At 47.6% G+C, this 27,192-nt stretch overlaps 1 protein-coding gene across 2 annotated transcripts; it reads left to right on the forward strand.

Moving 5' to 3' along the window:
- The first annotated feature begins 10,246 nt into the window (after nucleotides 1-10,246).
- Chit1 (chitinase 1) lies at nucleotides 10,247-21,664 on the forward strand. Of its 2 annotated transcripts, none has more exons than XM_063239788.1 (11): nucleotides 10,247-10,585; nucleotides 11,527-11,556; nucleotides 13,684-13,885; nucleotides 14,406-14,462; nucleotides 15,843-16,008; nucleotides 16,153-16,277; nucleotides 16,978-17,101; nucleotides 18,943-19,128; nucleotides 19,446-19,553; nucleotides 20,812-20,938; nucleotides 21,224-21,664. In XM_063239788.1, the coding sequence occupies exons 1-11, from the start codon at nucleotides 10,561-10,563 to the stop codon at nucleotides 21,466-21,468; spliced, it is 1,395 nt and encodes a 464-aa protein (XP_063095858.1). In that variant the 5' UTR covers nucleotides 10,247-10,560; the 3' UTR covers nucleotides 21,469-21,664. The 2 variants fall into 2 exon arrangements, with proteins under 2 accessions (XP_063095858.1, XP_063095859.1); XM_063239789.1 differs by having other exon boundaries at nucleotides 10,251-10,585; nucleotides 13,807-13,885.
- The last annotated feature ends 5,528 nt before the right edge of the window (nucleotides 21,665-27,192 follow it).

The raw sequence follows: 27,192 nt of genomic DNA on the forward strand, positions 1-27,192 counted from the left end.
CGATCCCTGGTACCGATAAAAGGAAAAAGACAAAAAAAAATTTGTTATCTTTTTTTCTTGATTAACCTGACTAGAATTTATTCCTGTGTTTTAAGTACCAACTTTAGGTTTTATTGACTTCCTCGTATCACTTGCATTGATTTCTGCAGGGTGTGTGTGCATGTGTGTATGTGTAATGTGTATTTATTACTGAGGATCAAACCCAGGGCCTTGCACACACTAAACAAACACCAGACCACAGAATGACATGCCTAGACCTTTGAAATTTTTATTTTGAGACAGGGTCTTACTAACTTGCCCCAGTTGGCCTTGAATTTAAAATGTTCCTGCCTTGGCCTCCTGTCTGGGATTGTAGGCATCTGTCTCCATCCGGTCTTTTGCTGTAAATTGTTTGGTTTCATTTATTTGATGTAGACTTATATTGTTCTTTTTCTACTTTCCTAAGGTGAATGAGTTGGGTATTAATTTTAGATCTTCCTTCTTTTCTATTATGTAATTCAGGGCTGGACATTTTTTTTCTCTAAGTAGTTTTCACTGCATCATACAAATTTCAGTGTTATAGTTTCTTCTTCATATATCTTTTATATATTTGTGTCTGTTCTCTTCAGACTCTTTAACCCACCTGTTCTTTATAAATGTGTTGTTTAATCTCTAAGTAGTTGCAATGTTCTTCTAGCCATCTTTCTGTTACTGTTTTCTGGTACAGTCTTTTGTGATCTGAAAGCACATTTTGTGTAATTGTTATTCTTTTTTAAATATAGTGAGGTGTGTTTATGGTCTGGAATCTTGGTGAATGTTCCATGTAAGCTTGAGAAGATGTGGATTATGCTTGTGTTGGGTTGAAGTATTTTGTAATTGTCAGTTGGATCCAGTTGATAGTGATGCTCTTCAATTCAATTATATTCTTACTGATTTTCTGCCTGCTGAATGTATTGATTGCTGATGAACATGCTGAAATTTCAAACTATAACAGTGGATGTGTCTGTTTTTCCTCACAGTTCTGTGTTTGGCTCACATTATTTGATGCCGTGCTAGGCTTATCCACATTAAGGATGTTGTGTCTATTAGGAGAACTGACCCCTCCATCAGTGTGCGATGCCTCCTCACCTCAGACTTCCTTGTTCCAAAGTCTTCTCTGTCTGAAATTAATACAGTGATTCCAGCTTCTGGTCACTATCAGAATAATAGGCCACTCTACATATCGTTACTTTTTTCTTAGTGTTTCCATCTATCTGCTTATATTACTCTTTTGCCTTTCATGCTGTTTACGTTATAGCCCTCAGCACATTAATCATAGTATTTTTAACTTTCATAGCTATTTCCCAAACCTGTGTCATATGTAGGTTTTTTTTTTAACATGGACTGCAATTTTTTATTGAAAGCCAGACATAATGTTATCAGATAATCCAAAATGAAACATTAGGCTTTTGGTGTGAGATTTCATGTTAATTTGGCAAGAGTCTGGGCCTGGTTCATGATTGCTACAGCTGCAGGTGTTGGGGACTTCTACTTTCTCTCTCTGCCTAGTTGTTTGCTTCCTGCCCTGATGTTCTGGGTTTCCTTAGAGCCTGTAGCTTTCTGCAGCTCCCACTGTTGTAATCCACTGTGATTGTACTGGTGAGGCTAATTTGCTGGAGAGGGGAAGTGTTCTGTAATTTTAGGATTAAATCTCAGCTTCTAAGTAAACCTGAGTCCCCAGGCTGTGAACTTTCAAAGAATTTCTTAGCCTCTGTGTGTTTTCTTTTATACTAGGAAAGCTAGAGGGCTTCAGTTGGTGAGTTGCTTCACCCAAGGTAAGATAAGGCTGTCATAATGTAATTTCCCTTGGAGGCCCAGCCTTTGCTTTAGACCCATTGCAAAAAATTATTTTTCTTCCTTCTGTGGGTAACATGAAGAAATATTTTCCCACCTTTCAATGTGAGAACCTGGTGGGACTTCTGAAGGTAAAACCCCCAAAAGTGGGCCCTGTCTGCTGGGCACCCCCATGGTCTGAACTGTGATGCTTGTGGTCTCCAGCAATTTGCTGTAGTCACCATCTTAGTATTTCCATCAGCTTATTAAAACCTGAAGCATCAGCTAATAAATATATGAGCTTGTTCTCTTTAAGAGGTGAATTAATTAGACAAATGGGCAATGTTAATTTTTTTTTCACTCAAATACCTAGCATCAGCATTAACAACAAGTACTATTCTGCCAGACCCAGTGTGATGCAGTTCAGACTGTGATATTACATTCCCATGATTGCCATGGGGAGTCCAGGAGGGAGTCACAAGGCAGGGAGTGGGAGGAAACCTCAGAAATAGAAGTGTGTGCCCAGCCCAGTAGAAGCTGAGGTGGCCCTGGGGCAAGATACGCCTTCCAGGGGCCTCTTAGAGCAGCCCTCCATGCCTGGCTCCACAGAGGCTGGACACTGCTCATCTCAGGGGCAGAGAGTGCCCTGGCCCAGCCTGTTTGATGCTTGAGTGATGATGAGATTGCTCAGATTCAGCAAGTTAAGGGGAAGATAAGAAAATCCTCAGGGCCCATGGTGGGCACCAAAAATTTTCCCTCCCAGTAACAAGAGACTACAAATGTAAGTGACTGCAGAGGGGTCTTGCATTTGGAGAAGTGACTTGAAAGCACTGCTGCACCCTGCAGGCTGTAAACTCCACAGAAGAAGAGACTGTGAATTCAGCTCTAAGTCCCTGTTGTTATGCAGATCTAAAATGTCCCCCAGTGAACCATGTTTTAAAGGCTTAGTCTCCAGTTCACTAGGAGGCAGTGGAAACCTTTAAGAGGTGTGAGCCAACCAGTTGAGGTAGTGCTCCCCAGTAATTCCAGCATGTTGGGAAATTAAGACAGGAGCATTGCGAATTCAAGCCCAATCTGGGCAGTTTAGTAAGATCTTGTCTAAAAAGAGAGAAAGAAAAGAAAAGAAAGGAAAAATGGCTAGAGGTGTAACTCTGTGAGAAGGCCTGTGAGAAGGTACCTGGTAACCATAGAGAAAGAAAGGAGAGAAAGAGAAAAGGGGGGAAGACTTTGGTTATCCGGGTTTACCCCGGGAGGGGATTGTAGGATGCTGGTCTTTTTCCAAGCTAAGGTGGAGGGTTTCCTCCACCATGCACTCCAACTGCAATGTGCTGCCCTGCCACAGACCCAAAAGCAACAGAGTCAATTGACCATTGACTGAAAGCTCCATATCTTAGAAACAGGAATAAGTCGTTCTTGTTTGTAAGCTGAGTACTTCAGGTGTTTTATTATGGTAATAATGGTGACCTCCTGTTATCTAGATGATATGCAACAAATGGGCACACTTCTTTTTAAATTTTTCATGGCAAGAACACTTAGTATGAGATTTCCCTTCTTAACCAATGTGTAATATGATACACCTGACTATTGATATGATGTTGTACAAATTTCTAGAGCTTATTCTTGTTTGGCTGAAATTTTATGTCATTGGTGAGTTTGTAAAGAATTTTACAGAATAAAGTAATGTGTACTCATTGTTGATGAGCAGAACAAAATTTTTTGAGAGTAGGAAGTCGGAATCTCTCTCTGTTGCCCACTTGGATTACGCCACGCTTCTTCTTTCTTTTTTGGTCTTTCATGTGAGAAGCTTTGCCCACACATCTGGTGATCTGGTTTTTTCCCATATGCAATAGTCAGAATCACCAAAAGCCCTGGGAGTTCTGGGGCTTGGGTGGCTCCTTATCTGCGGGCCTCACCTTGGGGCATTGCAGGAGGGACATGACCACTTAGTTGGGGATCCCCTAAAATCATTTGAGTTTTGGTGTAATCTGAGCTTTGTCTTCTCATGGGGCTCTGTGAGCCTGGGGAAGGAAGGTTGGGGGACCTGAGCCTCCTGTGTGAGGGCTTCCTCCACCCTCTGTCTCAGTCTTCAGGCTGGCATTCGCCTGCTACCACCTCCCCCAGCATTCACTCCATCATCTGCTGGGCCTAATGTTCTACAGTTGAATGGGGATAACTGAGAAGATCCAGGGTCTACATGGACACCCACACTTACTGTTGTTAGCTTTGGTCTGCTCTCCAATTCTTTTGGCTTTTGCACTTTCCAAAGTTCCCTCCTTCCTAAGGGCTCCCTCCCTATTACCTAAGGGCTCAGCCTCTCCAAGTCAGCTAAACCAGTTCTACTTGTTGATTTGGCTTGCATCTTCAAATATTTGTTGTCTTCTATTTGCTGTGTCCCAGTGGAGTTATACTATTATATACCTTTAACTCCAACTTGGCAGGTTTCAGGACAGAGTAGAGATAATTACCTGTGTTTAATCTGCCATGTGCAATGAACTCACATTTTTCCTTTAACAATGTATTAAGGAACCAGTTGTTTCTTTGTAATGGAGAATTAATTTCTCACTCAGAGGATGGAGAGTGGGCCTAAAACTTCCAAGCGAGTAATCACACTTGCTTTTCTGGTACTCAGTTCCCATACAGAAACCTGCCAAGAGACACCTCATTAGAACAGAACACATTCCTATCATCCAGGAAATTCCAAGAGACTAGGATCTCTGGGTTAGAGACTGTGTTAGTCAACTTTTCCACTGGTGGAACAAAATATCTGACATATACATCTTAAAGGGAGAGGTTTATTTGGGTCATGATTTCAGAGTTTCAGCCCATGGTGGGTTAGCTCTGAGGTAGAGCCACCATGGTCGAAGGGTATGGCAGAGGAAAGTCTTTCACCTCATGGCATCTTTCTTGGTTACTTTTCTCTTGTTACTGAGACAAAATATCTGACACAATTAAAGAAGGGAAGATTTATTTAGCTCACAGTATGTGAAGGTTTCAGTCTATAATCAGCTGGCTCCAAGGCACAAGGGCAGCACTTCACAGTGACAGAAGACAGCAAAGCAACGAAAGCAAAATGCGGGAGGAGATGGAGAGCAAGCCTCTTCCTGTCTCATATTGTAAGCAGGATATCACCTCCCAGGGCGTGGGGTCTAGTTCTCACACCATCTCTTTGTCCTCCTCTTCCATAGGATGAAGATGTTTACAAAGTGAGGACCCTGACCCCCTGCTGAGTCACTTCGTTAAACTTCTGAACTTTTCAAGTTGACACAATATGTCAACCATTACAGCATCCAAGATGCAGAGAAAAAGAAGGAACCAGCCAAGAAGGGGCCAGGTACCAGATACTCCCTTCAAGGGAACACTTTCAGTATCCTGTTTTCTCTAACCGGTCACCACTCTTAATAACACATTCAGTTTTAAGCTCATCCAGGGGTTAATACATCAAGTGTTAATACATTGAGGAGTTTAGCACCTTTGGCACGAACATTCTGGGCAAAGGTCAGCAGTAGATACAAAGGCCTTAATGAAAGAACAGACTTGGAATTTCCAAGAGGCAAACACAGGAGTTGGTGTTTTATTCTAAGGTCAGTGGGAACCACTCAGGGTTGTTGGCAGGCAACTATCAGGTCTGATTTACCTTCTCAAAGAGTACAGCAACTGTGTGTGAAGAACAGTTTGCAGGGGCTCAGGGGCAGTGGGAGAGCAGGTGGGATGCTCTGGTAGGGGACCAGGTGAGAGCTGACACTGTTTGGAGATGGAGCAGATAAAGCATGAGGGAGGATATCTAGCCATTGAGGGCAAAGAAAAGAGGGGTGAAGGACACTTCCTATGTGACAGAGGAGCTGGGTATCTGGTGGTACCTTTTGCTGCCATGAGGAAGAACCAGGGACAAACCCCGTGGAATGGGAAGGAACAGTAAAGGATATTAACTGAGGATTCACCACATGTTCCCATAAAGTTTTGGGGGAAACCTGGCCTTACCTGGCTGTGGCCAGTCCAGGAGTGGAGATGAAACGCCTGTGTGAAGCAAGTGAAGAGTGCCCTGATGCCAACCATGGCGACTACAATGTCAATAAGATTTGGCTGTCACCTTGCCACTTACGAAGCCCCCTCACACTTCATCGATGCAGCGTTACAACCAAAAAAAGATACTTTCCCTCCATTTCATAGAGGAGAAAATTGAGGCTTGGAGTGTCAGTGATGAGCCCCAGCTCAGCCAGCGGGGGTGGATGTGAGCCACCTGAGGCTGCAGAGTTTCTGCATCAGAGTCTGCTCTGTGAAGAGGCACCTTGAACTTCATTTGTATGAAGCTCACTGGGCTTATTCGGTTTGGTTTGGAAGGGGCAGCTGGGAGAGAAGCGAGATGCCGATGGGAGTGAAAAGGAGTGTAGAAAGCACCCAGGAGTGATTTGGAGGAGCCTGTTTCCAAGCTGTGCTTCTTTCTCTCGTGATCTGGGTAAAGGGGGTTGCTTAGAGATGGTGGAAGTTAGTGTGCAGTAGACTGGAGAGGAACAAAGCTGAATCCTGAGAGATCCATCGGCTGTGAAGCCCAGGGAGTGTGCTGAGAGTAAAGGCACAGTGAGCTGTGACTGAGAGCACACACGGCCACGAGGGCCACTCACTTCTACACATGCACGTCTTGGTTACTTTTCTCTTGTTGCTGAGACAAAATACTTGACACTCAAAATGAAAGAAGGAAAGGTTTGTAGAGGTTTCAGTCCGTACTTAGTTGGCTCCAAGGCGGGGTGGTGTGGCTCACGGGCAGTTATTCATGGCAGCAGCAAGTGGCAAGAAAGAAAAGGGGAAACAGGTAAAAGCAGGCCTCCTTCCCTCCCTTATATTGTATGCTGCCTCCCTGCCCTGGGTGGGTGCAACACTCACACCACCAATTAAAACACTAGACTGCAAACCAATCACAAAAGCTGGACTCAGCTGCTTTTGAAAGGCCCTCCCCTCTTGATGGCATGAGTCTTTAGGGGGACATTTAAACACCAACCATAACACATGACCTGGACTAGGGCTGAGACCCACTTCTGTGGGCGGGGACTCTGCTTCCTCTCCAGGCTTATAGGATAGGGACCTGCCTTTTGCTCCCTAGCTTGACCTCCAGCAGCAACTTCTTCCTCATGGTACCTGGCAATTTGGGTCTGGCCATCAGGTCTGTATAGGATGTGCCCTACCTAGCCTGAGATGTGACCATAGTTCAGTCTAGTTAGTCCTGCACTGCTGGTCCTCTCCAGCCTGCCATGCCCAGAGGTCTTCCCCTCAGAGGTCCCAGCAAAAACTACCCAGTCTGCCTACCTCACCCAGTGGTTCTTAACCAGAGGGGCGCAGGGATTTTAATGATCTCACTGTCCCTGCAGTTTCCTGGCTGAGACGTTCCACCAGTCAGCATTCAGCATGCTGTCAAGACCTCCCTCCCTTCGGCTCCTTGCCTGGCCACACTCCTTGTTCCCAAATCCCCACGCAAGGACCTCCTGCCCTGGCCTCCACCCTGCTCCAGCTGAGTGCCACTCCCTGAGCTCCTAGGATTCCTGTGCTTCCCTTTGTCTCATCCTGCATCCTGACTGCTGTATATGGCGGGTTTCTTTCTGGTCTTTGAGACAGCTGAGTCACACACATTCATGATGCCTCCTTTTCCTACTCAGCAGAAACACTGGCTCCATTTTCAAGCCTTTTCCATTGGCGCTCATGTCTGGTGCCAACTGATAAACTGTATCAATCCTAGTGGGCTAACAGTAAGTTTTGTGTAGCATATCGTCTATTAGTATCTTTCTTTTCTTTTTCTTTCTTTCTTTCTTTCTCTTTCTTTCTTTCATCTTTCCTTCCTTCTTTCTTCCTTCCCTCCCTCCCTCCCTCCCTCCCTCTCCTTTAGAAGAATTGACATTTTTTATATGTTCTTCATGTAAGAGCATGCGCATGTCTTCCTGCAGGTGTGTGTCCTGCATAAGTTTCAGACTTTGCCATTAAACTTATCCTTACTACATTTTTCCTAAATATTTTATAGTTTTGACACTATAATCAGACACTTCATTTCTGCTTGTAGTTAGTTAACTGTTACTAATATAGAGAAAAGCTACCAACTTTTGATTATTTGCCTTATATCCAGCCTTTTTAGCAAATGCAGCTATTATTTCTGGTCTTTTTTATTAGAGTTTAGAAAAAACCGAGTTTTCTAGATATCCAAACATGTCAGCAACTATTAGCAACCGTGCCATTCATACACACACACACACACACACACACACACACACTTTTTTTTTCTTTATGTGATAACCCAAAACTTCAAAACAACACCCAGCAGAAAGGACAGTCTCTTTCATTTTCATTTTATTTTAAATGTAAGTGCCTTCAACATTTCAAAGTTTCTGAAGTTCGCTCTGGGTTTTAAGGAAAGAGGGCACATATCAGTCTAGGCCTTCAGCGGGTGAGATTCTCCGTGGACCCCTTTAGAGCCTAAAGAAAGGAATGGCAGCCTTCATATTGAGGAGATACAGTTCTGAATTCCAAGCACTGCCAGATTCTGCACAATCCCACATTCTTACCAGAACAACTCAGAGGAGTTTGTTTGCAAACATTAGGTTTCTATACACTTTTAAAAAGAAGGAAAGAAATGATATAGGGCAAAAATTAAAAACAACATAATAAGTAGTAATAATAAAAAAGATAGCTGCATTAACCAGGGTAGGGATGCTAATGGTGAGCCTGCCAGGCACACGTCATCCCTGGGCCTTTAGGGACAGCTCAGCACCTGGCCGCTGCAGTGGCTCCTCCTGGTGACAAGGGATAAAGTGGAAACGCATCAAGCTGGCAGGCAGTCACATATGGGAGGAGAGAAGCCTCTAGTCCCCAGGGCTCAGGGCCACTGCATCTTCACTCCCTGCATCTGCCTGTCCCTACCTGCCCATGGCTCGGGACCTGAGGCACCACTGCTGACTGCAAGTGACCCTGCCCAGGCTCCAGTGCAGGATCTCCATGAGGGGGGCAGAAACAATGGAACAAAGGCCACAGTCCCTCTGGGCACCACAGCTAATCCTCTCAGGGAGGTTAGCTGAGAGATGACGGATCTTTGAAGCTGATGGGACCTGGCAGAAATGGCAGGTGGAATAATAGCCACCATGCACCCCGCACCCTCCTTTCAAGAATTTCCTTCACAGATAAAGAAACTGGAATCCAGAGAAATCAGAGAGCTCACTCAAGATTGCACAGATAGAAAGTGGCAAAGTGGGAACCTGACTCCAGAGCCTGTTTCCACTGGACAGTTCTGCTTAACCAAGACTGGCCCTCCTAGAAGTGCAAGGTTTCTCTGCAGACTTGAGTTAACGCGTGCACCAGACGTTACGGAGAGGATAAGTAACAAGGAAGCACACAGGACTCGCGGTGAGGGAAGGGTGACTGCACAAAAGGCGGCTTCACCTGGAATCTCAGAATGTGGGCTTGTTTGGAATAAGGGTTTTTTGTTTTTTTTTGAGGGGGAGATTTAATCGTTTTTTGAGAGTCTCAGGGTCTCTCTCTGTAGTTCAGGCTGGTCTTGGGCTCAGTTTGAAGCCCAGGTTGGTCTCCAACTCTCAATAATCCTCCTGTCTCAGCCTCCCAAGTGCTGGGATTATAGGCTTGTGCCACACGTCAAGCTCAGGAATAAGGGGTTTTGCAGAACTAATGAATGTAAGGCTCTCAAGATGAGATCATCCAGGATCAGTGTGTCCTTGTGGAAGACAGAAAGGAAAAGACAAACAAGAACCCAGGGACAGGCCATGCGGATCAGAAGCAGGCAGAATTGGAGTGATGCTACTACAGGCCATAGGACCCAGGAGCCACCAGACACCTACGAGTCTCCCAGAGCCTCCAGCTCAACCATGGCCCCACCACACCCTGGTTTCAGACTTCTTGTTTTACTGTAAAAAAAAAAACAAAAAACATTTGTGTTGTTTTAAGCCACCCAGCTTGTGGTTATTTGTCACACCATTCTCAGGGAACAAGTACAGCACAGGCATCCGTAATTCTTCATAAGAAAGCAAAGCATTTAAAACAACTGGTAAAATTATAATTACGATTTATTATTATGTATTTTTAATGAATGAATATAAAATATTACTGACACATGGGTAGTAAGAATAAAGCTATCAAGCCCATAGTGGTAGCACACATTCATAATGGCAGCATTCTGGGGTGCTGAGGCAGGAAGTTCCTAAATTCAAACCCTGCCTGGGAAACTTAGTAACTTAGTGAGGTTCTTTCTCAAAGTGAAAAATTATAAGGGTCATAGCTCAGAGCAAAGGCCCAGGACGCGCCCCTCCCCCATCACTATCATGAAGTTTCCTTTGCAATTCTTTTGTCTTACAGAAGAAGAAACTGAGTTGAAGAGAACACTGTGGGAAGCAGATGAGCCTGGATACCTCCCGAGTTATTTTTCTTTCCTAAAAGCCTGTTAGGTTTGGAAGTGCCTATGGCCCTCTTTAACCCACAGGAAGGAGATCAGAGTCATGCTCAGCCAGCAGAAGGTTTACAAACACTTCTGCCTTCCTCTTTGCCTCTCAATTTGGCAACATTAAGAGGCCAGTTTATGCCTTGTGATTTTTCCAGAAAAGCAAAGGCCTTTGTGTCAGGTTTACTCAACCCTCCCCATCTACTTGCCGCCTCCCCTCCCCCTGCCCCACCCAGCTCTTTCCTCCCTCTGCCTCAAATTTCAGCACTCCCAACTGGCAAGGGACAGGGCAGCCACTAAAGCAGAACAACACCTAGCACACTGAGTTCTTGAGCTGAGCAGGCATCATGGCACCGTCTGTGGCCTGGACAGGTATGTAGACAAGGGCAGGAGAGTGGGCTGGGCCTCAGCATCCCCAGAGAAGTGGAGCTGTGCTGGCCGCAGCTCCATGCTACTGTCTTCGAAGAATTTGGAGGGCTCCAGGGAGTTGGGGAGGTCCTGACTTGCAAGCCATTGGCTGTTGTTCCTGCAGCCCCCTTTTTCAGTACCCAAATCTTTGTGGTGCAAGACAAGGCTTTCCTCAAAGAAGGATAAATGACTTTCCCCTTTCTGACCTAGAAACCCAGAGTCAGTGAGCCCCTGCCCTGGGTGCCCATTTTGGCCTTACCAAGAAACCTCAGTGCTTCCTCCAATCCCATGTTACTTGGTTGTTCTGCAAAAGGCAGACCTACATGTCCTTGCAAATTTCCCTGCAGGAGAGGTTAGGTTAGGTTAGGTTAGGTTAACAGAAAGCCCGAGGTCACCAAGAAGGTGGAAGAAACTTCTCTGAAGGAAGGAGTGTGCCAGCCCTCGATCTCCCAAGATGTCACTAATGCCATGAGCCTCTCTTGGTGAATGGTGGGAAAGCAGCAGGAAGTCGTAAATCATGGCAGAGGCACTGTAGCGTCCGGAGACAGGGTCTTCCTGCCCAGCCCCTCTACGTGGGCCCTGCCCAGCCCTGGGATAGGTTTACTCCTTGCTTCACAGAGAAGCCATTTCTCTCAATTTCTCATGTGATCAATTTCCCTCCATCCTAAATCCATACCACCTTCAGCCGAGTATCAGCTTCTAGAAACAGCCTTGCCAGAAAGGGTGCCTCTGCTATCTGGTGCTCATCAAGAGATGGACACAGGCTCCTCGGAAACAAGAATTTCATTTCTTGGAAAACCAGCCCTCCCTGAGCAGCTCCAGCCTGTGTGCTTCTGTCAGCAGGAGGGGTCTGGGGCCTTGAGAAGGATGACACAACCTCTACCTTGTTTCTTGTTTCACTTCAGGTGTGACCTTTCTGCTGATGGTCCAGTGGGGTAAGTGGCACCTGCCCGAGCCCAGCCCCTCGTGGGCTCCACCACTCTCCCCGCACCCAGGCCCCACACTCCCTGAGGACAGACCAGACTGTAGGGACTTCTTCCAAAGCACAGCCCCTCTTAGTAACCCTGTAGTTCCTTCTCCAAGGAAGGTCCTGACTTTATCTGTGTGTTGACCTCCTGCCTGCCCATGAGGCCAGCTTAACCACCCACCTTCCTCAAGCCTTCTCTGAGTCCCTGCCACCCCTTAGTAACTCACAGCGCGCAGGTGCACTTTCCAGAACACATCTCCTCAGCCAAATCCGAGAGGTAAGGAACCCAGGTCTTCCTATGTCCCAGCCCCAGGCGCTTTCCAGAACACATCTCCTCAGCCAAATCCTGAGAGGTAAGGAACCCAGGTCTTCCTATGTCCCAGCCCCAGGGGATTTTCAGGGACTTGGCTTCATGGTCCCCTTCCCATCCCACCTGCACCTTAGACATCCGTGGTCTGGCAATGCTCAAGCTGAGACTGCTGACCTGCACGCTGGACTGTGGCACTGGACATATATTTCCCACCTCGGTCACACAGTGGGGGACAAGCATTGACACCCCACAATCCTTGCTCTAACCAGTCACATTTCCATCATCCTTTTTATTATTTGGGGGTACTGGGGATTTAACCTAAGGCCTTCATATTGAGCTACATTCCCAGACCTTTTCACATATTTTTATTTGGAGTCAAGGTCTCCCTAATTGCCTAGTTGCCCAGGGTGGACCCAAATTTTCTGTCCTCCTGTCTCATCTCCCAGATTGCCGGGACGACAAGCATGTACCACCGAGCCCAGTTACCCACTTCTCTTTACTGCTGCCACCACACAAAATCTGTAGGTGGCATTAGATAGGCTGTGGCCTAACACCACCACCAAGAGCTTCTGGCTCCTTCCTGCGAGGTCCAGCTCTGGGCTAACCCCCTTCTTCCCCCTTTTGTCACCAACCTTCTATCTAGCTCGCTGAGGCTATATCCTGGCCCTGCCAACACTCTCTACTCTGGGTGACCTCTGTCAAGATCCGCCCTTTGTGCTTTCTCTTCTAGCTGTTCTGCACCCTGCCCATCCTCCACTCTCCCGCCAGCCCTGGGGGAATATGCGGGTCTTGAGGCTGGGCACAGGCACACTGTAGTCCAAATGGCCACTCCACCAAGTCCTTGGCATAAATGTTGGCTCATATAAACCTCCCATCACAGAGTTTAGGATGGGAAGAAACCTCAGAGATCTCACAGCCATTTCAGATGGGGCTGACACCCAAGGAAACCTGGATCAAAGGTCCATATACATCCTGCTTTCTCATGTCCTTGGCCACCCAGCATAAGCCTGACCTCTGTGGTTGCTGTGGCCCCTGGATCTCACTAGAAGCAAAGCCAAGTCTTCCCACATGTTACAGAAGATTCCAGAGACAAGCTGCCTTTTCTGAGATAAAATAAGATCTTTATTAGAGCCTAGACATGATATTGATAAACATAGCTTCTTTACAAAGGCTAAGAAGTTAATGTAAACCACTTTGATATACGATGAAAGAAACATAAACTTAGTGGATCCAGTAACCAGGGCCTCCACTCTGCTGTTGCATTTTAATTAACTTTCTGAAGTATCCCCAGCAGGTTTAAAAGTTCTGTCTCCCTTCCTCTGGAACAGGAATGTGCCATGTTTAATCTCCTCCACACCTGTGCTGGGGCCCACCTGGGTTGTCCTCTGTCTCATTTCAGGCTCTGTATGGGCCAGACAAGCTGGGAGCAAGGAGGGCTGCCTGGGAACTTGGGCTCTTTCAAGTGTGTGAGGGGTCAGGAGATTTGGGTCCTAGGCCTCTGAGCCACTCTCATGGCAGCTGTGATGCTTGAAACAGGACTCAGCTTGTGAGGCTCAGCTTGTACATGGTGAAACGACCATGGTGACAGTGGCCCTGGCCACTCAGTATCCTGAGGACACCACAACTGGCCTCTGAATACATTCTCCTGAAAGATGCTGCTTGTACCAAAGCAGATGCCATCTCTGACCATTAGGACCATCATGTATCAGACAGATGCCCAGGAGACACTGCTGGTCCAGAAACATGTTTGACAGCCAATGTCCTTTCTTTCTCCTGACTGGTCAGGCTCTGCTGCAAAACTGGTCTGTTATTTCACCAACTGGGCCCAGTACCGAGCAGAGGCCGCTCGCTTCACCCCTGGAGCTGTGGACCCCAGCCTGTGTACACACCTCATCTATGCCTTTGCAGGCATGCGCAACCACCAGCTCAGCACTGTGGAGTGGAATGACCAACAACTGTACCAGGAATTCAACGGCCTGAAGAGAACGTGAGCTGCAGGGGAAGTGGGATCCCCTAGGGAAGTGGTGGTGGTGGGGTCTCTCTTCTCAGAGCCAGAAACTGCCCACATCCCTGCCACAGACCTGCTATGTGGCCTCTGGCAAGTCACATTGCCCCTCTGGGCTTCCCTAGATTTGTGTGGAAGAGGTAGTGTATATTAGGGAACTGTTAGGGGTCCTTCCAGTTTAGGTCCAAGTGGGATCAGAAGTGAGGAACTCATCCCCTCTCCTGGGACAGTCCTTCCTTCCAGGAGTGCCCTAAAAACTATCCTTCCTTTAGCTCAAGTGTTAAGGCCATCTTTACAAAGTCTCTCTGAGACTCACTTCCTGTGATGTCTCCCCCAGGAAGACAGCACGTCCTACACACCATCAACATGCCTTCTTCTTTTCCAGAGAGCTCAGCACAGGCCCCGCTCCTGGGGCTTATGTCTCCCCAACCCCACCCCATCGTTTTTATCCAGAAACCCCAGGAGCTAGTTGGTAAATCTAAAGCATCTTTTGTATTCACAGGAATCCCAAGCTCAAGACTCTGCTGGCCATTGGGGGCTGGAACTTTGGCACTCAGAAGTGAGTGGGCTGTGGGCCCCTGGGTGGCAGGGCCCCTGGATGGAGACCAGGACAGCTATCCATATAGAATCCAGTCCAGGGAGAGGAACAGCTTACCTCCTCTGGGTTCTTGGTGGCTTACGGTGGGACAGCAGAGTGTGGGTGGCCCCAGATTGCTAGAGGTCCAATCTTGTCAGAAGCACAACTTACATGGCCCGGAGAGCTCTGATTTCCCAGGCCCCTGACTCTTCCTCTGCGAAACGGGTAAAGAGAGTCCCAGCTGGTCCTAGACAACGCACACACGCGTATGTGTGTCTTCTGAGCCCCAATCCCACACCTTTTGTCTGATGAATTTTATTCTACTTCTAGGTAGGTAGAACTTGGATGCTAAACTATTGGCATGTCTGAAACAGATTTTTTTTTAATATACGGAGATAATGGAATAGAATATTTGGAGCTGGATTTTTCTACAACATTCAGATATAGGTTCCCAAGGTTCTAACTATACAATGTTTCTAAAACTTTTTCTTTTTTAAGATCATGAACCCTTTTGAGAAGCTAATAAATGTTCTGGCTCATCTTTCCAAAATAATCTTTATCCTCCGATTTTTCCTTGACATGCAGGTGTTTCTAGCCTGCTGTTCCCAGGCATGTGGGCAATACCTAACAATGGCCACTATTAATTATAGTAGAAATTATTAAGAGTACATTAGAATAGGGTCTGTCTATAAGGAACTTAAGGCCCCAGGAAATGCAGAGCCTGCTCTTGGAGCTGCTAAGGAAGGAAGAAGTCAGCAGGTGCTTCCTGGGTAGCATGGGGATTTCAGAGAGCTCCGGACCAGCAATGGGCCTGGGAGGGAGTCCTCTACAAAGTCAGGTTAGAAGAGAGATAGCTACTAACCCTGCCAGGGGCCTGAAACAGCAACTCCAGTCTACTCAGATCCTTGCCAACCTGGCCACACCTCCCTTCTTTCCCACATCTTAGAAACTCATCTCTTCTCTAGAGGTACCGCAGACTGAACCCAGGGCCTTTGCACTGAGCTGCATCCCCAGCCACAGGTGTGGGCTGCCGCACCAGCTTTGTTTTCTTTCTCAGCATCCATGTGGTATAACAATGGGTGGGGACAGCTTGCTTTGATTCAGGTGGGCATGGCAGGCAGCCTGGTACCTAGTAAATCATTGCACCTGGCACATCAACAATTAGGGGCAAAAGGACTTCTGTCGTCCCTTCTTATTAACCTGCTGGCAGACATTCCAGCAGCCTTAAGCAGCTTCCCGAGTCCCTCCTGGCTTAGACCCACAAACACCAGCACCCCATGTGGCTTCAGGTTGCCCTGGTGGGGGACAGTGATCTTCTGTCAGGCCCAGGGTGGACCCACACCCTCTGTCACCACCTCACAGGTTCACAGATATGGTAGCCACAGCCAGCAATCGGCAGATCTTTGTCAACTCAGCCGTCAGGTTTCTGCGGACATATGGCTTTGATGGCCTCGACCTTGACTGGGAGTACCCAGGAAGCCGGGGGAGCCCGGCTGCAGACAAGCAGCGCTTCACAGCCCTCATTCAGGTACAGCCGGTGAGACAGGGGTCACCTGGCCTGCCAGGGGACCCAGGGCAGTGGCCTCCCAGTAGTTGGGTGCTATTTTGACCTCACACATTTACACAGCTCAGTCTGGCCCTTCTTCAGTGCTGACCTGCCCTGTCCCTGCAGGGCTTGGCCAACGCCTTCCAGCAGGAAGCCCAGACCTCAGGGAAAGAACGGCTCCTTCTGAGCGCAGCTGTCCCTGCTGGACGATACTATGTGGATGCTGGCTATGAGGTGGACAAACTTGCCCAGTGAGTGTGGTCCCTACTCAACCCTGGACATTGTGACTTAGACCTTGTGTCCCATGAGGCAGGCGAAGCACAGGGTGGACTGAGCTTCCCAGTACAGAGAGCACATTGTTACCCCCTAAGTGTTACTTTGAGATACTAAAGGTGTACAGAAGGCTTTGCTAGCTGTGTCTTTTCCATTTCAGATCCTTCATTTTGTATTTTTTTCCATTTTTCTTGAGAATTCACTCTTTTTTTTTTCCCCTTGAGAATTCACTCTTAAAGAGAACCCCAGGGGTAGGGGAGCCAGAGGGAAGCCCCTGAGCAACCCCAAGAGAATGGTGGTCTGGCTTCTGGCTCCTTGCCGTGTGTTCCTGGAGCATGGATCCTCAGGCCCTTGGGAGGCCTGCCAGGAAGAACCTACATTTTAGAGAAATCCCCCAGGAGGGCTTCCCACGCACTAAATTTTGAGAACTGCACTGAGCTGGAGTTCTCCAAAAAATGATAAACTAGCTCCAAGTCTCCTTCTTGCAAAGTGTTGGGGGGGGGGCTGGGACAGAGAAGAAAGAGTAGGGGGAGACAGTTGCCCACCTCACAGTGGAAATGAGAACTGCTGGAGTGCTGACCACAGAGCCAGGGGACAGCCCTCCATGCCCACTGACCCCTAGGTCTCTGCCCCAGGCCACACGCTAGCTCTCGCCTCTTCTTTATATGCCTCCTGCAGGGACTTAGACTTCATTAACCTCATGGCCTACGACCTCCATGGCTCCTGGGAGAAGGTCACGGGACATAACAGTCCCCTCTACAAGAGGCAGGGGGAGAGTGGAGCAGCAGCTGAATACAACGTGGTAAGTGACCCAAGGGAAGAGGCAGGATTCCGCTCCTCTGCAGACCCTGCCCGGGTGGGGGGCCCTCTGAACCTCAAAGCCCCTAATGGAAGAAAAATAAAAAAACAAGCAAGTAGCCAAGAGAATTAGGAAAACTAGGAATCTTTTTCTTTGCTTGCTTTAGAAATTTTCCTGTTCTATACCTCTGAGGAGAGGGAAATCTCACTTCTGTGTGATATCTTGGCTGATAGTAGACAGACAAACCAATTTAACCCTTCAAATAAGTGACCAATATGGTGGGTAGGGTGCTCTGTGCTGCATACCTGGGTCCATGAAGAAAGAGTTCTTTCTTCTCTGACACAGAGCCCTTCCGCTCACCATGCCGTGTCTGCAGACTAACTGGCCAGAGGTGTGAGGTCCCCAAACTTTCATGAAAGTCCATTTAGTTAACAGGGCTCTGATCTTGGAAGTTCAAGTCTGATCAAGGATAAATGTAGATCGACGAAAGGAAATCCATGTAGTGAAAACTGTTCTTTACCTAAGTCCTAAGAGGGCATGTAGTAATTCAAGTTGGTCTCAACTAGGTTGGTTTCCAGGGGAAAGTGGGCTCTCACCTTGGCTCAGGGGAAGAATTTGATCATTCTTTATTCAACACAACTATAGCCAGTGTGGTGATACGCATTTGTAATCCCAACACTCTGGCAGGCTGAGACCGGAGGATCTCAAATTAGAGACCAGGTTGGGAAACTTAGTGAGACTCTGTCTCAAAATAAAAACCAAAAGAAGTATTGAGCGTGTAGGTCATGCTGAAGGCCCAGGATTCAAGCCCTTAGCCTTAAAAAGTTATATAAATACAATGTGTGTACACTTACATTGTGTTCCTCCTGTCTTGGGCTTGGGAGCTTCACACCCGTGACACATGACAGCAGGAACACCTTGCTCAGAAGTAGATCAGGAAGCTGTGGGTGCCTCATGAGATCCTCAGTGCCAGGCAGTGCTCTGGGCCCTGCTTTTGTGCTCAGCTGATACTTCTAACCGAAATAATGCTAATGGCGATACTCACAGTCCCCCACTACACTGTATGAGGCCTTACACAATGCATACGGCACTATTGGGGCTGGCAGTTCATTATTTCCATTTTAAACAAGTTGTAAGGCAGGGACGTCCCTGCTTTGGTCCCTAAAGCAACCCAGTCTTGCAGCACAGAGTGTAGCACACACTGGGCTGAAAGTACATGTTTGTTCAGACAGTGGCTGTCTGAATCCAAAGCCAGTGCCCCCGCAGCTTCTTGCGCTGGGGCTCAGGATCTAAGGCAGGATCTGTCATGGTTTAGAAAGAAAATGCAGAAAATCTCCTGAAGATGCAGGTATTGAGAACCTGCTCTCCATTGCAGCACTGTTAAAAAGTGGGGCCTAAAGAGGTGGCTAGATCATGGGGGGTGACCTCTGAATGCCCAGGTGGGGGAACTGGGTCACCTGAGTGTGTCTTTGAAAGGCACCCCAATCCTTGCTTTCTGGTTCTGCCACTCCTTCTCTGCCTCCTAGTCACCGTGAATTCAGCAGCTTTCCCCTATGATGCTGTTTCTATCTTAGAGTCTGCTGATCTTGGACTGAAACTGTGGGTCAAAATAAATATTTTCTCATTGAAATTGCATGTGTCAGGGATTTGTCCCACTACATTATAGAGTCTAAAGAAGATGGGCAGGATTGTAATATTAATGAAGGGCCTAGAATCTCCAGGAGGGGAGTCCCTGTCCTGCTAGCTCTTTCTGGATCACCCCCTTCTCTGAAGCCCCCATTCCTAGACAGTCAGAGCCAGGCCAAGGTAGGAGAGATTAACAAGCTCTCCTTCTCCACCACCAGGATGCTGCTGTACAACTGTGGCTACAGAAGGGAGCCCCCGCCAGCAAGCTGGTCCTCGGCATGCCCACCTACGGACGGTCTTTCACCCTGGCCTCCTCATTAGACACCAGAGTGGGGGCCCCAGCCACAGGGCCCGGTGCCCCTGGCCCCTTCACCAAAGAAGGAGGGTTTCTGGCTTACTATGAGGTGGGAAAACTCATAGACACCCTGAGATGGTGGGGGGCTGGAGCTGCCTGGGAAGCTAGAGCTCTTTGCCCCTAGCTTTTGAAGTGAGAATTCTGGCCTGGTAGGTTTTATCCCATTCCTGTCATCCTGGATTTATGCTTAAATCTAAGTGTCTCAAGTCCGAATCCACAGTTTTAGGCCTTCCAGTCTAGAACCTCCTTTGTTCTCCAGGCTTCCTCAGACAGGAATTTCCCAATTTCTGGTCCCTTCTGCTGGGGATGGGCTGGTGCCTTCTGGAATCTGCTTCTCTTCCCTACTCCCCTGCTCCGTTCCTGCAGGTCTGCTCCTGGAAGCAGCAGCACAGAATCGAGGACCAGAAGGTGCCCTATGCTGTCCGGGATAACCAGTGGGTGGGATTTGATGACGTGGAGAGTTTCAAAGCCAAGGTGAGGCCTAGCCCTGCTGGGAGCCAGGTGGTCCCAGAGAGGCCCAAGACCTGTTGGTAACATTGAATAACTACATTCCAAACCTCTTCAAGGATCGGTCTTCTTGTAAATATCTCAGCATTTCTCCAATCTCCATATTTGGTACCTTTACCACCTATTTATTAAGAAAAGACACACAATAAGCAAGGCTTGATAGTGAATGCTTATAATCCAAGCTATTCAGGAGGCTGAAGCAGGAGGCTTGAAAGTTCAAGGCCAACCCATACGACTTAGTAAGACTGTAAGTAAGACTCTTAGCAAGCTCGTAAAAAGGGCTGGTGATGTAGCATAGTGGTAGAGCACTTGACTACCATGAGGCCCTGGGTCCAATTCCTAACACCATTTACACACACAGAGACAGAGAGAGACAGAGAAAGAGAGAGAGAGAGAGAGAGAACATGACATTACATGGAATCACATTTTTTGTTACGTGTTTGCAATACATGATGATTACATTCAAAATAGCACTGTTGAAAAGATTTGTATTTTATTAAATACTAACAAATTCTACAGACACAAGAAGAGGAGAACTAACAATGCATGGTAAGGCATATGACTTCACTCGGCCCATCTGGCGTCGTATCATGGATTTACTCAATGGTCTTGCCCAGTCTGAACTCACTGTTTATTTCCAGGCCTCTCTCCCCAAGGAGATCAGCCATTGAGCAGGGTCAGATGTAGAAAGGAGGTGGTGGGAGAAGTATGTGGGGGCCGGCAAAGGGTCCAGAGCAACTCAATCCTCCACCCTCAAACCCACTCCAGAGCAAGCAGTGTAGCCCTTGGCAGAGGCTTCTCTATCACCTCTCTGAGGGGACACACATCCTTCCTGTGTTCTCTGCGGATCTGGTGTGAGAGAGGAGGCTCTTGAGAGGACCAAGACATAAAGACAGGGAGGTAAAACTCGGTGAAGATCTTCTATGAAGTCTAGCTATTCCCTGCACTAACTGAACCTAACACAACTGTAGTAACACAAACAGCAACTCAGCCCAGGAGGACCAAGATGCTATCATTTTCACCACCTCCCCTCCCACCCCATCTGGGCCATGCTTATTGTCAGCAGTGTCTGGATTCGCCTGCTAAGGCCATCTGCAGAATCCCCCATCACCCATGGGCTTGAGGGTACTGGACAGAAGGGCCCTGTGGGGAGGATGAGGCTGGGCTCCCAGGCTGACCTGGCTGGGCTTCTCCAGGCTCCTGCACCTACATCTCCCTGGCACAGGTTGGCTATGTGAAGCAGAAGGAGCTGGGCGGTGCCATGGTGTGGGCTCTGGACTTGGACGACTTCTCAGGCTCCTTTTGCAACCAGGGCCGATACCCACTCATCCAGACACTGCAGCGGGAACTGAGTGAGTATGGGCCAAGTGAAGTTTGGGCTCAGGCGTACCCCCTGCCATCTTAAACCACAGCTGTTGGGTTTTGGGAAGAAATTACTATGCCCCAATAGTGCTATTTCCCAAACTTCCTGCACCCCAAGTTTAGCTATGCCTGTAGCTGTACCCAGCTGCAGATATGGCTGTGGTCTGATTCTGCTCTGCTCTTGGGCCATGGGATCTGGGCTGTTGCTTCCTATGGCCTAAGGGGTTGGCCTGTGGGTTTAGGATCTCTTGACTGAATTTTCATTGTCTCCCCAGGTATTCCATCCGTGTCTCCAGGTCCTCCAGAGCCTGAGGTGCCTACAGTTGGCCATCCCTCTAACCCCAAGCCAGACCCCAGCGCTGGACAAGACACCTTCTGCCAGGGCAAAGCCGATGGGCTATATCCTAGCCCTCAGGAAGCGTCCAAATTTTATACCTGTGCAGGAGGGGAGCTGTTTCAGCAGAGCTGTGGTCCAGGCCTGGTGTTCAGTGCCTCCTGCAAGTGTTGCACCTGGAAATGAGGCCCCAAGACCCTGCAGCTCCAGCCTGAAACCTGGGTGCACCCACCCCTTGCTTTCCCTGGAGGCTGGCTCTGGTGGGCCTCTCTGCAGTTTTTCTATAACCATGATATTTGCTTCCCACCTCACCTTCCTTTTCTGTATGTCCTGGGCTGAATCTTTTACTTGATAAATAAAATTTTAGTTTGTGCCCCTCTCCTTCCAGGGGTGGTGGCTTCTGAAGAGACTCTCTAAGAACACCATGTAACTCAAAACTACTTTGCAGAGATAAGAGGGGAGAATGGTACAAGGCAGGCACAGGTCTGAGCCAAGTGGAAAGATCTGTGCCAATCAGAATGGGCTAGGCCTGTGCCAGGTCCCACCTCGACGAGTCCACCCTCCAGTGGGCATCTTCCAGGACACTGGTGATAGCATCAGAGCAGTCACTGGTCATTGCTCAGAAGGTCCTTTCCTGCTGACCTCTCCTCGGGTGCCATCCCTAGATGGACAGTAGAGGGCAGCAGAGATGGGTTCTTCCTCCTCCCCAAACTCCACCCCACTCCACCCAACCCCATGGCCCTAGACTACAATAGACTTTTCCTTTTCTGTCTTTTTTTTTTTTTTTTTGCATTGGACTCATGACCTCACACATGGCAGGCGGGCGTTTATGCCGCTGAGCTAAATCCCTGGCCCCTACAGTTGATTTTTCTTAGCCGAGTACTAAATGTTGGCTTGGAAACGCAACCCACGGGGGGCCTCCCCAGGTCTTAGCTCACCTACTGCTCCCAGCACGATTACCTTTATTTTGCAGATATATAACTGAAGAATGAATCTTACGTGTTCTGAGTCCAGAACTGAGGCCTAAAACACGGGCCTACATATGCCTAAAAAGTACATCAGGATTACTGCTTAAGGGGTTGTTTCAGTATTCTGCAAAGCCCTGGATGCACCTTGGTCACTGTACTTGAAGAAAATCTGCACTCGCCGGAGGTCTAGTTTTGAGGTGGGGCTCAGTGAAGGCTGAGGATGGGGTCAGGTAGGGGACAAGGGATGACTGGGCCCCTCACTGGGTGTCACAGCACCAGATGGCCCTGGAGCATCTTGCCCACTGCTCCACCCTGGCCCTTCTGTAGTTCAGAGCAGTCTGCTTTTCCATGTTCCTGTCCTGAGTCCCCACCCAGCAAGGGCATCCCAGCTTCAGAGAGGAGTCCAAGGGGCAGAGTGCTTGCTGAGACCCTTTGTCAGGCCTGAGCCTCCTTTCCTGGTCTCATGTCCTGTTCCTGGGAACCTCAGCTGTCAGCATCAACTTCAGCATGCCAGCTCCTCATGTGGGATCTCGGGTGCTTGAAGATATCCTGCTAGCTCAGCCCCTCCCGTTTTCTGAGTGAGTCCTCCTGAGACAGAAATCACAGGTGCACCCTGAAAGCCAGTTATGCTTAGATTGTGATCCTTCCATCTCTCTGTGGCCTTTGCTCCCCATGTGTCCCCTGCATCTTCCTGCTGCAGCCTGGCCCCTCAGCATCACCAAGTGTCTATGGTATCGCAGCCTGTGCCCAGTGGACACAGCAAGAACACAAGTCTGCCAGAACACATGCTCTTCCTGGGGCTAGCATTCCACTGAGGGGAACAGACAATGAACAGATGCACAAAGGAGACCTTTCAGACAACAGAGAGTCTGCTGGAGAGCAAGAGGAGAGAGGAGGAACCACCACTGAGCTCAGTGTGCCAGAAACGTCCCTGAGTGGTCACGCTGAGTTGAGATCCAAACATCTAAGAAAGATGTGATTGGGTTCTTAGGGGTGAACATGAGGACAGCACTTCCTTGGCTGATTTATTAGCTTATAGGACAGGGGTCCTGCCTTGATGGTCTCTTTCAAACACTGCACTGACCCCAGTTCCTTCTCCAGCATGGAGCATGGTGTCCATGCAGATGTCTCCTAGATGTGTCCTTTGTCCCTTAGGTCAGCTGTTGAAGGCACCTGACTTGGTGGCCTTGTAGGCAGTAATAACTGCCCTGCTCCTGGACTGTGTGAGCCAACTCTGCTGATGACCCAGGCTCTGCGTACTCTGGTGCCCAAAGCTCTGTATGGTGCAGTTCAGTTGTCTTATCAGCTCTGGGCTACGTGGGTAGCATGTGTTATGCCAGCATCTTGTATAGTGGCATGTGCCCCAATGTCTTAATTAGTCTTCTCTTTCTATGGCTCAATCCCTTCTCTCTCTCTCTCTCTCTCTCTCTCTCTCTCTCTCTCTCTCTCTCTCTGTCTCTCTCTGTCTCCCCAAAATTTTTTTGGAAAAAAGATAAAACAAAACTTCAGAACAAAATAATAGAAAAACAATAATTGTTAATATATTACATGTTGTTATCTTTAGTTTCTCAGGGTACAAGATCTGGGCATAAAAATTTCTCCAGTTTATATTAGCACAAACCTTCCTTTTTAACAAACTAAGAGATACTAATTGTATAACTGACTTGCATTTTGTCATTTGCCCTTTAAATGTGTCCAGTCACTAGGGTATTAAAATTCTTGCATGACCAGGGACCATCCTAGGCTTATATTACCGTATGATAAACATTTACTGAATGGATAGCAAATGAATGAGCCCATGTCATTTAATTTTCTCTGTGTGCCTACAAAGTAATTATCGTTATCTCATTTCCCTTGGGTAACATGGGCAATATGCAGCACAGTGGGGATTTAGATGCTGACCTAGATGCGACCCAGTGCCCAATCTTGCTCTCTAGGATGCTGCAGGCGCTTCCTCCCTGAGTTAAAGTCATTGCCTTGGTTCAGCTCCTCCATGCTGTTATGGTGTGTCCTGAGGTGTGTTGGGTGTTTAGACTGCAGCTGGCTATACACCAGTGTGCCCATTAGTTTGTTCCTGGTGTCAATCCAGTGAAGCCACACAGGCAGAAACCAATCAGTGGTGGAGTGAGGACCTAACTTAAGTCCCCACCATCTCCATCTTTCTCCCTTTTGAGTACACTGCATTATACTGCAGCTCTTGTCCTCTGTGACATCTGATTTTATAGTTTGTCTCTGCATGCAAAGTTAGCAATGCTTAAACCAGTAAGCATTTCCTGGCCATTTGCCATGTGCCAGGCGCTATGCCAGAGCCAAGGCGGGGGGATGCTGCACACAGTTGGCAGGACTGCTGATGGGGAGCTCCATGGTCAGCATGAGCATGACCAATGGTGGGGAAGGCAAGTCCAGGGGGTGGGGAGGAAGGCGGACTTCATCACAGGACTGGGTAGAGCTGCAGGTTTGTGGGGATGATTAAGAGCAGGTCAAATCAAACTTTACTATCATCATTATAAATTCTCTTCATATAAGACAACTTTATTATCCCACTTGGGATGGGTCTCTCATTTCCCAAGATAATGCCCCCCCTTATGAAGTTTGAGCCCCTGTCTCAAAGCAACTACCACTTTTGAAACAAGACTTTCACCTTCTAACCACAGACTGCCTTATGACCCACAAATACTTCCACCTGTAAACTAGGTGCTGCGGCCTGGAGTAGCCTTTGCAGACAGGATGCTGGAGTTGTTAAAGTTTGCTTAACTTGGTGCAAAACACTTTGAAAGGAATAGAGGGTATTCCACCTAGGGTGAGTCCTCCACCACTCCCTAACAGTGAGGACCAGTGTCACCCCCACAGAGAGGAGGTCTCTGATCATCTGTCACTACATCTACCAGGCCTCCAGGCAGTCTGGCTGCAACCCTCACCCACTGGTCACATGAAGGCCCCACCATGCTGGTGGGCCCTGGGAGTGTTCATCCAAATGATCGTACTCTACCTAGAGCTGAAATGCTTGATTGTTTTCATTTTGTTTCGACTGTTAAATGTATCATATATACAAAAGAGTATCTCAGATAACTACACGCAGGGTTTTCCATGAATCCATAACGCAGAGAAATCCACAGAACATTGCCAGCACTTTGGAAGCTTCTACTGTGCCCCTCCCTGATTCTGCACCTCTCCAGCTAGATTGCGGTTCCCATTCCCTTGTTCTGTTTGTAGTTTTACCAACTAAGAGCATGTTTCTAAATGTGGTATTGCCTAGTTTATCCTGTTTTGAAAGTTATGTAAATGAGTCGCATTGCGCAGTATTTTCAGTGGCACCTTCTCTGTGCTGTAACTCATTCTCACTGTGAACCATCGCATGAGTGTGTCGCAGGGGACACAGTCCACTGTCAGTGAGTGTCTGGCTGGTTTCCAGTTAGGGGAAAAAAAGGAAAATACTGCTGTGAACATGCCTAAGCTGTCTCCTCGGGCGTCTGTGGAGAATTTGTTCAGGAGGGAACTAATGGGGTGCAAGGCAGGGGATGTTCCACTTTGCCAGGCACAATGTGTTTTCCTTGAGTGGCGGTGCGGGTTCCCCTCCCATCAGCAGGATTCTCGTTGCTCTCCACTCCTCACTGCCACCCCATTCTTTGGCCAACGTAAGGAGTAGGTTGGCATCTCCCTACAGTTTAATTTCTCACTAGCTTCAACACTCTTTCTAAATGATTTGTGTTTGTTCTTTTGTGAATAGTCCACTGCGCGCTTCACCATCTTAGAGGACCACCGAGACAGCTCCCCCTGCAGGAAGACGACTTGCCTGCATTGTAATTCACCTTTACCCGTTTACTGATATGTGCAGAGCTGGTGCCAGGAGGTGCTCGGACCCCTTGATTGGCTATAAAGACTTTTGTAGATCCCGCCAATCTCACAGCCACTCAACCCCAAGACATTCTCCTCTATGGATTATGGAAACCCTAGTTAGGCCATGAGTTGTGGCCTTTGTCCTAGATAGGATTTAGAACCCCTTGGCTCCCCACAAGCGCAGATATGACTCTTATCTCTTTTTTCTCATTGTAGGTTGCCTTGGAAGTGGTTGGTTAGAATTTACTCACAATCCCAATTGCTTTTCCCTGGGATTGCAAAGTGTAGACACCAGATCTCTAGGGGACAGGTGGTCGTGGAGGGAAGGTCGTAAAGTCAGGCCACGTTGGGCGCCGAATGTAAAAGCCCATCCTCCCGGGGTCAGAGTTCATATTCCGTAATCCCAGGGAGAATTGAGAATTCCAATTACTTTTCTATTAGGTGGTCTTTTCTTAATGAAAAATGGGTGCACTTTACATATTCTAATTACAAATTCTTTGCTGGCTATAGGTTTGAGTATATTTTCTGATTTGAGGCTGGAATTTTAGTTCTCTTTAGGTGTCTTTTAATGTAATCAAATTTCCCAATCTTATGATTTGCACTTTCTGTGACTTGAGAAATCTTTCTCCAGTCTAAGATCAAATGATACTTTTCTGTATTGTCTTCCAAATATTTTTTAGATTGTTCCCTCCTCCTTTATGCCTTAAAGATTAAATCTTTCTGAAATTGGCATTTGAAGATGTCACAGGGTAGGGCTGAGTTTTATTCTGGTTTTTCCTACATAGGTTACCAGTTGTCCCAGCACCATTTGGTGAAAAAAATCTATCCTTTTCCTGCTTTTGGTTCCGTAATGTCACCACTGAGGTAGTCATTTTCTGTGTCTGCATGGTTATTTTCTGTTCCATTGGTCTCCTTTTCTTTCATTGTTTCAATAATTCACTGTCTTAATTACTAAAACTTTATTTATAAAAAGCCTTAACATCTAAGAGGGCAAACATGTTCTGAGTTAAGGACTATTGTGAATATTCTTAGTTCTTACTTTTCCATATATATATATTAGAATAATAATGGCAAATGTCATTAAAAATTGTTCAAGTTTTGATTA

The sequence above is a fragment of the Cavia porcellus genome, unplaced genomic scaffold (assembly GCF_034190915.1).
Source record: "Cavia porcellus strain 051 isolate PalLab524CR breed Dunkin Hartley unplaced genomic scaffold, mCavPor4.1 scaffold_29, whole genome shotgun sequence".
NCBI lineage: Eukaryota > Metazoa > Chordata > Mammalia > Rodentia > Caviidae > Cavia > Cavia porcellus.